The sequence below is a fragment of the Podarcis tiliguerta genome, assembly GCF_965153285.1.
Source record: "Podarcis tiliguerta genome assembly, chromosome: Z".
In the NCBI taxonomy this organism is placed as follows: Eukaryota; Metazoa; Chordata; class Lepidosauria; order Squamata; family Lacertidae; genus Podarcis; species Podarcis tiliguerta.
In genome coordinates this window covers 32,856,446-32,869,259 of record NC_139553.1, presented here as the reverse complement: position 1 = coordinate 32,869,259, position 12,814 = coordinate 32,856,446, and the positions used below count along the sequence as shown (strand labels likewise).

At 43.9% G+C, this 12,814-nt stretch overlaps 1 protein-coding gene across 5 annotated transcripts in view; it reads left to right on the top strand.

Annotated features, from left to right (window-relative positions):
- The first annotated feature begins 4,174 nt into the window (after positions 1–4,174).
- DRP2 (dystrophin related protein 2) overlaps positions 4,175–12,814 on the top strand; it is a 52,039-nt gene continuing 43,399 nt past the window's right edge. For 2 of the 5 annotated variants that reach the window (XM_083424306.1, XM_083424308.1), the window contains exons 1-2: positions 4,196–4,909; positions 9,515–9,661. In XM_083424306.1, the coding sequence (XP_083280432.1) occupies positions 9,554–9,661 (108 nt within the window). In that variant the 5' untranslated portion in view covers positions 4,196–4,909; positions 9,515–9,553. Of the gene's footprint in view, positions 4,910–9,514; positions 9,662–12,814 lie in introns of all 5 variants that reach the window. The other 3 variants (XM_083424309.1, XM_083424301.1, XM_083424304.1) reach the window with 3 other exon arrangements.

Here is a 12,814-nt window from a genome sequence, read left to right as displayed (position 1 = left end):
TGCGAATCCCCCTCTGTTCTTAATGTCTATTAATAATTCGTTTTTAATTCTAGGTTTTTTGCACTGCCAGATAAACCTTGATAAGTCTTTCTGCCATGTCTTAAAACATCCCATCCCCCCGTCACTTGGATCATCTGAAACCACTGGGATCATCTGAAACATGAACATTATCTTAGGGAGCACATTTATTTTTACTGTGGATACTCTCCCCCAGAGCGACAGGTTCAGCTTATTCTATATTTCTAAATCCTTTTTAATTTCCTTCCATATCTTTGTATAATTGTCGTTGAATAGATTGTTGTTTTTAATTGTAAACGAAATTCCGAAGTATTTGACCATGTTAACCATTGTCATACCCAAAATTATTTGCAATTCTTCTTTCTCTTGTGCCTGCAATTTTTTTGCCAACAGTTTGGTTTTATTTATATTTGAGATATTTTAAATCCCGCCACCTTCCCACATTCAAAAATTCTTTCTGGTATTTTTGGTAAACTTTCTGCCTGGTTTTCGGTAGTTATTATCAAATCATCTGCAAAGGCCTTTATTTTGTATGACTTTACTTCCTACTACTATTCCTTTTATTTCTGGGTCTTACTGCAATTGCCAGTGATTCTAATACCATAATAAACAGTAGTGGTCACAGTGGGCAGCCTTGCCTAGTCCCTTTCATTATTTTAAAACTTTCTATTTTTTCACTATTTATAATCAATTTCGCTCTCTACTGAAATTCTTCCCCAAACCCATAATTTCTATGCTAAAGAAGGAAATTTATGATTTTCAATTTCAATACATTTCAATAATTCCACAATCATCGATAAAAATAATGTATTGATTTTTAACATTTTGCACCTTATGATTTGGTTTATTTTCACAAGTCGCTGAACTATTCGCTCTGTAAGCATCTCTTGTACAGCACAGCCGCTCTGTTCAGCATTCAAAGACAATTCTAGATTGAGTGAGTGAGTGAGTGAGTGAGTGAGTGAATGAGTGAGTGAATCTTTATTGCTAGAAGCTAGAAGCCATCACAGTTGGTAACAGTGCATAGAATACAAATAATTAATTTAAAACTGAACAACAGCAACAGCAAAGCAAACATACCAAAATGCAAAAATCACTCTTGCCTAAATTAATGATACTTGTCTTTGTCCCTAGCTCTCAACTTACTTGCGGGGGGGGGGGGTGTTAAGTGTGTGACGTTGGTCTCTCCTCCTTTGCCTCCTCTTGGCGGGGCCACTGGAGGCAGCTTCAACCCTCCTTCGCTTCCATAGCAGAAGGAGAAGGAGCCAGCCACTCATGATGCTCTGCAGTTGACTCTGCTCTTTGAACATTGGGGTGGTGGTGGCTCCCCTACCCAAAAAATATAGGGGGGTCAAAAGGGCTTGGCTTCCAGGAGCTGGGGTCCCTGTTTCAGGGGCGAGTAGTGTATAAAGCCCGAGGAAGAAGTGGGCAGAGAAATGGATCTGGATTTTACTTTTGTACTGTAGGCTACATTCCAGCCACACAAAATTCAACGGTTTCTGCACACACAGCTTCTTCAGGAAAGCAAGAGGCATTATTGCAATTCAGGGACACGTTCCAGCCAGGCAAAATCACTTGACAATCGCATTTCCAGAAGGTGGAAGAAGCAACAAGGGGATCACCTATGTTGGACCTGGTCCTCACCAACAGGGAAGAACTGATGGACAAAATGAAAGTACTTGGAAACTTGAGAGGAAGTGTTCGTGTCCTCCTAGGTTTCATGATAGAGGCAAGGCATAGATGAGTGTAGTCAGACATGTCAAAGTGTAGTCTGGACTTCAAGAAGATTTATTTCATAAAGCTTAAGTAGCTACTGGGTGAGCTCCCATGGCCACAAATACACAAAAAGAAGGGAATCCTAAATGGATGAGGGTTTTTTTTAAAGGTGAAATATTGAAGGGCAAAATGCAGACAGTTCCAACCAGAAAGAAAAAGTGGGAGGCATCTAAGGAAACTGGTGTGGTTGCATAAGAAGCTTACAGATGAACTGAGATTTAAGAAGGGCATAAGAAATGGAAGAAAGGGGAAATCACAAAGGAGGAGTATATATAAGTAGTTGACAGTTGCAGAGAGAAGGTCAGGCAGGCAAAAATTCAGAATGAGCTCAGGCTTGCAAGAGAGGTAAAAAATAAAAGGTTTCTTTGGCTATGTCTGAAGCAAGAGGAAGAACAAGTAAATGGTAGGTCCTTTGTGTGGTAAAGACGAAGAAATGTTATTGAGTGACGGAGAGAGGGTGGAACTACAGTCAACCCTCAGGTTACGTACCTCTGGATAAGTAATCTTCGCGTTGCGAAAGCAGCAAACCCGGAAGTATTTTTCTGAGTTTCACTGCTCACACATGTGCAGAAGCACTTTATCATGCCGCATGCGTGCGCCAAAGCAGCACCTCTGGTTATGGATTTTTCTGGGTGTACACGGACCCCCGGAACGAATTAAATCCATATCCAGAGGGTCCACTGAACTCGACACCTACTTTGCCTTTGACTTCACCCAAAAGGAAAGATGCTCTACTGGTGATAACAGATGTGATGTAAGGATGATGTAAGGAGGGAGATGCAGCCTATGATTGGAAAAGAGGTAGTAAGGGAATACCTAGCTACATTAAATGAATTCAAATCTCCAAGCCCTGATCTGGATCCAAGGGTACTAAAGGAGCTTGCAGATGTAATCTCAGAGCCCTTGTCTATGATCTTTGAGAATCCTTGGAGAGCAGGTGAAGTTACTGCCAACTGGAGAAGGGCAAATGTCCCCATCTTCAACAAGGGGGGAAAGAAGACCCAGATAACTAACTACCAACCAGGTTTCTCAAAAACAAGTCATGCCAAAGAAATTAATTTCTTTCAAGATAGTGTCTGGGTTGGCCGCAGGTGGTGAGTTCTGCCACTTTTTTTCCTAGAAAAAAGCTCTGTCTTTACCCAGTCCATCAGCCATTAGACAATCTATGACCTTTTAAAAGCGAGAGGACTGTTACTATGATTTTTTTTTTCTTTGCCTGTTCTATTGCTTTTATTATTATGCTACATAAATTATGTTTTTAATATTGTACACCACCCTGGGATCTTCAGATAAAGGGTGGTATATGAAGTGAATTCTTATTCTTGTTCTTATTATTTAGGCCATTCTTTCAACCTTGGGGGTGGGGGATTATAAGTTGTTGGGGACTGAAGGATACTGTTCCAGCTGTGGCATGGTTGGTAAAGGTAAAGAGACCTCTGACCATTAGGTCCAGTCATGGCCAACTCCGGGGTTGCGGCGCTCATCTCACTTTATTGGCCGAGGGAGCCAGCGTACAGCTTCTGGGTCATGTGGCCAGCATGACTAAGCCGCTTCTGCCGAACCAGAGCAGCACACGGAAACACCGTTTACCTTCCCGCTGGAGTGGTACCTATTTATCTACTTGCACTTTGACATGCCTTCAAACTGCTAGGTTGGCAGGAGCAGGGACCGAGCAACAGGAGCTCACCCCATCGCGGGGATTCGAACAGCTGACCTTCTGATCGGCAAGCCCTAGGCTTAGTGGTTTAACCCACAGCACCACCCGCGTCCCTTGCATGGTTGGTAGGGCAGTTCTTTTTCACTGTGCCTATATGAATTCTATGTTTCTCTTTTGAAAGTAGTTTCTTACACACTGTATTGCAGAATGAAAACAGGTATAAATTTGTTTTCCAGAACACCAGTATTGTGTATTGCATAACGTGTTCTGCCTGCTGTCATGGAATTAAAAGCAGCGCATTCAGGGAAGAGGGCAAGCAGCTGCTTGCATGTTACTTATTTTACATACAGCAATTAGGTTTTTTTATCCTGATGTGTAAGCCATCTACATGCTAAAATTTATACTATTCACCTGAGTCTTGATTGGATCAATTTTTGTATACACTTACAGATAAATAAAAATTTGGAGCGGAGGGAAATCTGTTTTTATTTAAGAAGTGTGTTTGTGCCATTGCAAGCAGTATCCTAGAGGCATTCCTTGTATAAGTGCAAGAGAAGATAGAATGCCTCTTCTCATAAGATGCCTGCCTTCTTATTCACAAGAATTTAAGATTAAAAATCATCAGAGGTTGCCAGATCAAGTGTGAGTATCTTTCTGCCTGATCTCTAGGAAGCAAACTCTATGGTGCCTTTTCTGTATTCTAGCCAATGAGTGCAAAGAGTCTGGGAGTCTAGCATATAGCTAGAAAGGGCCACGGGCTGTCCTCCCCGTGCCTTAGCTCCTTTCACCACAACGTTTCTGGCGAGGTACCCGAAAGTTGCCAACTTCTTCCCGTTGCCGGGGCTCCTGTGCACAGCAGCCAGGTGCTGAAGCTTTTCCTAGCCCCCAGGCTCAAGTGACAGCGGCGATTTAGAGGCAGGGAGAGATCCAGAGATCATCACCTGTTGGATTTCACCGTCTCCGTATGTTAAAGACACAGGGGACCTCTACGAACCAGCAGCTAACGTCTGCATTAGTGGCAATGGAGCGCCTCGTTTCCTAATAACGCAAAGGGAGCCCAGCCAGTCTCCCACCCGAGGGAGCGGAGAACCTCCGGAGTCACGCAGGGGGCCGATCCCGACGCTGGGGATCGGTCCCTCCTCCTTGCCGGGGTTTTCTCGCTCGCTGCCCACCCCCCTTCTCTCTTCCCCATCCTTTTTTCCCCTCTCCTGGTCCAGCAACAGCGATTTCGCTTTCACAGCTGCTGCTGCTGCTGCTGTTGCCGCCGCCGCCAACAGCAAGCCTAAGTGATCCGCTGTCTCTCCTCCTCCGTCCGTCCCCCCCGCCGATCTATTGGAGATGGGATCGCCTCCCAAACCTTAGCATGCTTCTTCGGCACGGGGGGAACCGACACCTCATTTGCTGAGCCAGCCACCGGCAGCTCCATCTCCCCACTGACCACCCCAGAAGAAAAACAAGGTAGGCCTACCACCGATTATTTGCAGAAGGCAATAAAAAATGATCAAGGTTGAGTCCGCCTTACAAATGCACCCCCCCCCGCGACACACACACACACACCATCCCCATATCTGCTCTCTCTTTATCGCGCTGTGTCCTCAGCAATTGAGGAGGGGAGGGGCCTCTCACCTTGGAATTCGTCTCGTCCGTCCCCCGGTCCCCCCCCCTCCCGCCGGCGTCCGAAGAACCCTTTCCATTTATCCCTCTCTCTTTTAATAATTTCCTCCTAGATGAGCGGCAGCTTTACGCTGATTCTTTCCCTTCCCGATTCTGACACATTCCAGAGGACTAGCCGAATGATCCTGTTATAGGAAAATGAGACCTGTTCTGTCTTTTGAAGACTCCCTTCTTTGTTTTCAGCCCGCAGATGCTGTTGAACAGTAACCATCCCTCTCTCTTCTACCCCCCCCCCCTCCTTGCAAACCTCCCAAGAGAGAGAAGCTATAATAACAAAATCATTGCCTTGGTAAGGAGAGGTGGAGGGTGGGTGATGGTTCTGGTGGTAGAATGAAGGCCTTAACTTTGCTTAACATCTTGAGATAAAACAAAGAGATTGTGGGAAGTTATGGCAGGCAACACCCTAGATGATCAGTGTTTCCTCACCTCTGTGATAACAGATACACTTCAGAGCCTCTGGAACCTAATGGTGTGCCTAACAGCTTCTGAGCTTTATGTGGTCATCGGTTACCTACCCAAAGTTGGCAGTAAAATAAGAGAAGTTATGGGGAAAGTCAGGAGTGGACCCTTTGACCCAAAGCAGAGGAACATTGCTAATTAAATTAAGGCAAAGAATTGGAGAACGGTAGTTAATGCAAGGTTTAAAGCCCCACTCATACTTTGCCAGTTAAAACAATGAAATTGGTCTAAGTACTAATAAGTGCTCCCATCAAACTGGCAGATCCCTGTGTTTAACAGTCAAACATGACCTTCTGACCTGCATTAATGTTCAGCAATTATGGGGCTTTCAAAGCGTTCGTTGTTCCTTTTTTTTAATAGCCATTACTCTTGTTCATTGCAATTAAAAAATGGGGGGGAAATAATCAGTGGATGTTAAGTTTGTTGTGATTCTGTCATGGATGCTTTAAGCTGAGATTCCTGCATTTCAAGGGGTTGGACTAGATGACTCTTGGGGTCCCTTCAAACTCTACAGTTCTATGACTCTATTATTCCTTTTTAATTCCCCCATAACATGTGCACACGAAGCAGTCATCATTTATTTATTTTTATGCAAAGGGATTTGTGAGTTTGACATACATCCTTAGCACATTTAATTGTTTTGTAACAGTGCGTAGAACAGGTAAAACTGACCAGAGGATGCATAAGAGCTGATAGATAGGGAGGACTCTATCTATTGTTCAAGATGTCAAGAATGGCAGAACTTCAAGCAGGAAATAGAAACTTTTTGACAGAAAGGGTGGGTGGCGTACAACAGATTTAAAAAAAATGGTAGAGAAGAATTTGTCAGATAAGTCTGGCTGCGAGTTTTAGGAATCTAACAAAACGAGTGCAAATGTATTGCGGCATAAGCATTTGCACCACATAGCAGCAAACCCACTTCATTGGATGGGAATGTGCTGGACTCAAAGTTCCATCAGCCCAGCCAGCATGACCAATGTTCAGGGATGATTGGAGTTGTAGCTCAGCAACACTTGGCTGTCACAGTCCCTCCCCCTTGCATTATACTTGGCCTGTCTTCTGGCAGCTGAAGATCTTTCTCCTCCCATCCACTGCTACGAATTTTGACCAGATATTGTCCACACCCTTCAAAAGTTACCGTTACCACTAAGGGCTAGAAACTTGTCTGTTCCCAGAATTCTCTGGGGCAGGTCTTCTGCTTTAAATGTGTGTGGTGTGAACACTGCCTTGGGTATGCTAGGTAGGCAAGTCAGAGCAAATGACCTCTAAAGGGTTGTAGTTTTGGGAGGTCTAGTTTCCATTTGGATTTGCTCTGGGCTGCGCAACTGAAGGTTTATCTGGGGTGAACCCGACTGAAAATCTTGTATCCAAGAGTGAAGTAAGGACAGCTGGGTCATCATGTGACCTCGTGGTTAGAGCCTGCAAACAGTATACAAAGGGAAAACTGGTTCATTTGAACAAGGTTAGTTCCACATGAAGCGTTTTCTCTGCAAATAACATTATTAATTTTATGCAGTTATTGCAGAGGAAACCAGATGATATTGCTGCCAAACCATTGCATGTCGGGGGGGGGGGGCATGTCTCTCCCATCTGTTTTAATAGCCAGTTTGCAGTCACTTTCCTGACATCTGATGGAGGTTTAGTAACAAGTCCAACCTATCCAAGAAAGCCTTGCAAAGCCTTATGGAGGCTTGTCTCTGCTTCTGGCCTAACGATAACAAAAACAATAGTAATATCATTACTGTTATCACTATTGCACTTATTATTTGTTGTTTTAACAAAAAGCAACCCAAAGAAATCTACAAAATAGTAGAAAGATTAATTGTTTTGTTTGTTTTTAAAGTCCATTTGTTGCCCTTGAATAATATATTTCCGTGGCATAATTAGAAGCCTGCTCACCCTTTTCATACAGTGGCATTGCAGGACAGAGGAGACTTCACTGGCGCCCCAATGAGAGAATTCAAACTGGCTGTGCCCTTCCTGATAGACTAATTGGCACTGACCTGGTGGTTTTGCCTACCTCATAGCAATCATCACGACTGGTTGGGCATTGGGGCAATCTTTTGTTTTGGACAGAGGGGAGGTTGTAGTCTCTGCCTGCCCTTCCAAATGCTGGGTATCCTGTTAAAGAGATCCGGGGGGAGTGGCCATGTAAATCTTAGGAACCCCCTCTTGGACTGACCACACATCAGTTTTGGCGGGTGGGCCAGAAGTATTTAGATTGCCCCATGTCCAAGCCAAACCTCTTTCATCTGTATTCAGTAAAGTTGTGGCCTGTTTTGACCAAAAACCAGTCTCATTGGTCTCTTATTATACAAGTTGGAGTATGGGACGTCTGATGCCTGATCCTGCAAGACATAATTAGTCTTCCCACACACAATCAGGCCCTTTGAATTAATTGTTTCCTAATGTGGAATGAATTAATATTTAATAAGAAAATGTTTTGATGGTTCGGGCTGTTAGTAGGAAACAGCTAACTAAAAGCTTCTTTAGCTGAGAGCTACCAGGAAATGATTAACTAAAGGGCCAGTAGCTGGGAGAATTGGAACTACTCCTGAATGGGACTTCTGAGTAAACATATTCTAGGACCTTGCCTATGAGGACAAAGCTTGAATGATTTAATTCTGCTTCCATCTGACTGTGGAAGAGAAATCCCTTGGCATCACTAATGGGCCATGAGGGTAGCAGCAACCCAAACTCAATCCCTGCATGAAGAGGGGACTTAGATTTTTTGATGTTCCATTATCTTTATATTCCCAACATAAATGCAGTTATTGCAGCAAGATACCCAAGGCAACTCCATAATAAAAGCCCAGAGCAGAAGTATGTCAGATGTCTTCTCTGCCTCCATAATAGGCTAGTGGCTCCTTTTATAGCAATAGGCATAGCTTGAATGGTGAGGAACAAAAACCTGAGTTAAAGAAGTATTCAGGTTTTCAAAGCCGTAAGAAAAAGGGTTTTTTGAACAAAGCTCCACATTTCAGGAAAGAAACCCCTGTAACTCCAGAACTTACTCAATGACAAACCCGTGAGTGTGACATTGGGATGGAGTTCTGTACGCAAGTCTCCGAAAATGGTGCAGAACTATTAGGAGAACTTCTAGCAGGTCCCTTATAGGGCTAAGAAAATGCCCTGCTCTTCACTGAGCAAAATCAGGGCACTGTGATTGACAAGGGTTCTTTTTATACATCCTTCCATGGGCGGTTGTTCAGCAGCTCTGCACTTGGAGATGACAAGTGCGCAGCCTTATTAAAAAAAATAAGTAAAAAATGGCAAGAGCATCACTGGATAATGATAACAGTGGGGAGTTAGTTATAGAACCAATGGTGGTGTAGTGGTTAGAGCATTGTTCTCAAAGGGTGTGGTGCACCACGCTGGTGCGGCAGGAGAGAATGGAAATTGTAGCTGGAAGATAAGGACAATCAAGGAAACATTTAGACATTTCAGTGTAGTATCAAAATATTTATTATTATTAATTAAAAATTGCGGTGTGGCACGAGCAAATTTTTATTCTGGAAGTGTGGCAGGTGTGGAAAAAAGTTTCAGAAGCACTGGGTTAAAGTGTTGGACTAAGATCTGGGAGACCTGGGTTCAAATCTCCCCCCAACACATACACACATAGTTCACTTGGTAGCCTGAAGTCTGTCACTATTTCCCAGCCTAAAAAACCCCACGGAACGATTTAGAAAGTGATCAGTAAATCAGTTATGATAATAGTGGTGATGATGATAATCCAACATTGCAGATCCTGCATTTAGCAGAGGGGTTGGACCTGATTACATCTGAGTGCCCTTCCAACTCTCTAAAAGTTCTAAACTCTCTAAAATTCTAAAAGGATCTAAGAAGAGTCTTGCTGGATCAGGTCAGTGGCTCATCTAGAGTCCATGAAGTGATCAAGTAATTCCTGCTCACTCCCTTTTCCATTTCTAGTGTTCCAAAGCAGATATGCCCTCATGAGCGTCTGTTCTAATGCAGCCAATGGTCATGCAGGGATGCTCTTTCACCCTCCCCAGATGTCATGAGTGGCATGCCACAGGCCAATCTCGTCGCAACAGCGCCTCCCATGCACAGTCTCAGGTAAGAACTCCCTATATTTATTGGTTCCTGTGCTCTTTAGGGTGGGTCGGGATGTCTTTGTTTATATGTGATATTTTTTTATAAACTGTTTTTGCAAAAGCTTATAACTAAAAAAACACAAAAGTGAAAGAAGAAATACAATGAAAGAAAACAACAGCTCAACATATTTGAGCAGCTGGGGAAACCCAGTCAGATGGGCGGCATATAAATATATTAATATTATTACTATTATGGGGAGAAGCAGGTGGCTAATGAGGGGGCGTGGCCGGCAGCGAGTCCCAAGGGCCAAATAGGGGCATTTGGGGGGCTCAGGTGTTAAATTCCCCACTTCTGTCCTAGCTGTTGTCTCATTGCAGATAGCTCTTCCTCCATGAATTCGCCTGATCCCCCCTTTTTAAAGCAATCTATTCTAGTAGTCTTCCCTATCTCCTGTGGCAGCAAGTTGGACACATTAATTAAATATTAGTTATGTGTTGTGGTTCTGGCATGTGAGAAGGGCATTTCCATCCCAAGGAACAAAAACTGTGGGGCTTGTGTGTGAGAGTGATAATGGATAAATGATAAATGAATTAGGGGCAAAGAGGGGTGTTAAGTTGTGGGCGAACATAGCAGACGACACAGCGATTCTTCAAACAGCTCTTCTTTATTCAGATGTCAGAACAGAACTAAGCTGAGGGGCTCAGTCAGCCTGCTTATATAGAGCTCCAGAACAATTGTAACTGTTGCGATTTTCCAAAACTATCCAATCACTGAACGTCACTTTTCGATCCTTCATTTGCATACAAAACTATCCAATCACTGAACGTCACTTTTCGATCCTTCATTTGCATAACTATCTACAGTATCCCCCTGCTGGCCCAGGGTGAGGACTTCAGTACATAACAAGGGGGGCACTTTTTGCTTTGGCCACACTCACCTTTGGCCTCACCCATTTCCAGCTTTAGCCCCGCCCACTTCTGTCTTGTAGCTCCCAGCCACTTTCCACCCAAGGAATGCAGCCCTCAAACAAAAATGTTGTCTGTCCCTGTTTTGCCACCATAGAAACCAGGTGTGGGGAACTTTTAGCCCTCAAATGACCAGGGATGATGGCCATAAATCCTGGAAGACCTGCTCCCTGTGGGATAACCAGCCTCATATAACCAAGTCTATTTAATGCATGAAGGTGTTGGTAGTATAGAATAAGCTGTACCGCCAGGCTTAGCTCACCTTGGGAGGGACTATGTAAATCAAGACTTTGTTCCTCCTCAACCCATGTCCTAGCTGGTTGCTGAAGCTCAGACTGCATGGCTCTTACAAACCACTCTTGAGTTCCTATCACAATAATTTAGGAACTTTCACCACTGCAATTAAGCCAAGTTTACTGCCTGTGCAACTTTATCTGAATGCTATTTGGAAAAGCACATGAATCGGATCTTTGGAGAGTTGTACATAAGTTCTTTTAAACTTACAAAACGCGTGATCTATTTCTATGTTGGGGTGGGGGAAGAGGGAAACTTTGGGTGGAACTTAGAAGGACCTATTTTAAAGGTCTAAAAGGTAAAGGTACCCCTGCCCGTACGGGCCAGTCCTGACAGACTCTAGGGTTGTGAGCCCATCTCACTCAAGAGGCCGGGGGCCAGCGCTGTCCGGAGACACTTCCAGGTCACGTGGCCAGCGTGACATCGCTGCTCTGGCGAGCCAGAGCAGCACACGGAAACACGGTTTACCTTCCCGCTAGTAAGCGGTCCCTATTTATCTACTTGCACCTGGGGGGGCTTTCGAACTGCTATTTTAAAGGTCTAACAGCCTATAATTCCACACTTTAATTTGCAGCATGTTTTGTGATTTCAAATCTCTGCTGGGGTTCTGTCACCGAAAAATACTTGCCCAAAACTTGTATCTTGGCATCCAGGAAATTATTTTCTCTATGTTTATTTTTTTCTTGCAACCAACACTCCTTGCCTTGCTGGCCTTTTCCCACCTGGCCTGGGAGGTTGGGGCCTTGACTCCAGCTGCAAAAACTGAGACTCCTGAACAGACTCTTGGGCTATTTAGAGATTTTTGTTGGGGGTTTTCGTTGTTGTTATCGACATAAAATTTCCGTACCTTTGTATTTAGATCTTACGATTTATGTGGAAATTGTTCAGTTATGGTCCTTACTTTTTTGATATGTATTATTTATTGTTTATTTCTATTTAAGTTACGTTTGCAATTATGTAAATCTTTTCATGTTGTAAGCCGCCTTGAGCATGGTTTTCACTATGGAAGGGCAGCATACAGATTAAATGATATTGTTGATGATGATGGGAGTTGTAGTTCAACAACATCTGCAGGGCCAGAGGTTCCTGATACCGACAAAGAACATGGCTTCTGCGATGGCTTCAAGGCAAGCTTCAGCCCTGCAAACATCTCACTGTAGAAATTTCAAAAGCTGTGAGGTGGGGCGGGGGAGAGAGGGAAAGGCAGAGGTGGTGGACAGGCATGCAAGAGTGCAGGAGGTCATCTGGTGGAAAGAAGCAGGGGGCAGAGACAAAGAGAAAGAGGGAGCTTTTTATCATGTGCCTGTAGGTGGGACCAAGCATGGAAACATTAGCTTATGGGGGGAAAGTCTGTGGGAGACCATTAGTGACAGGAACGGAATCCTCTTGGCCAAAACAAAGACATTCCTCCTCTTGCTTTGGTGCTGAAGGGGGTGGTGAATCCCAGGAATTTTCAGTATTCCCTGCGGGGAACCTGGGCTGCTTCCAGACAACCTGTTTATTGAGCATTCTTTGTTATTTGTTTCCACAGAGTTTGCAGGCAGGTTTGACAACAGTCCCCTGTTTACTGAGCGTTCGTTCTGATTTGTTTGCGTCAGGGGTTGCATGACATGGCATCAAGCAGTCAAGAGTTTCTCCAGACGGGTGTCCTCCTCCTCCTCCTTGCGAAACATGTATCCTAAAACATGTCTTCAACACATTGATAGTGCATTAATGGAGTATTTATACTGGATTATCCATATATCACTCCACTTCATTAATTGTCCTATGATTGCTTCTCAATGCTACTGGAAGGGCACCCTTATCCTATAGCATAACAGAAGTGGGACAAAAACCAAACAAACCTAGAACATTTATTCAGCGTTCACTATGATTTGCTTGCAGACAGTTTATGTGAGGGATAGGTTCTGATCAG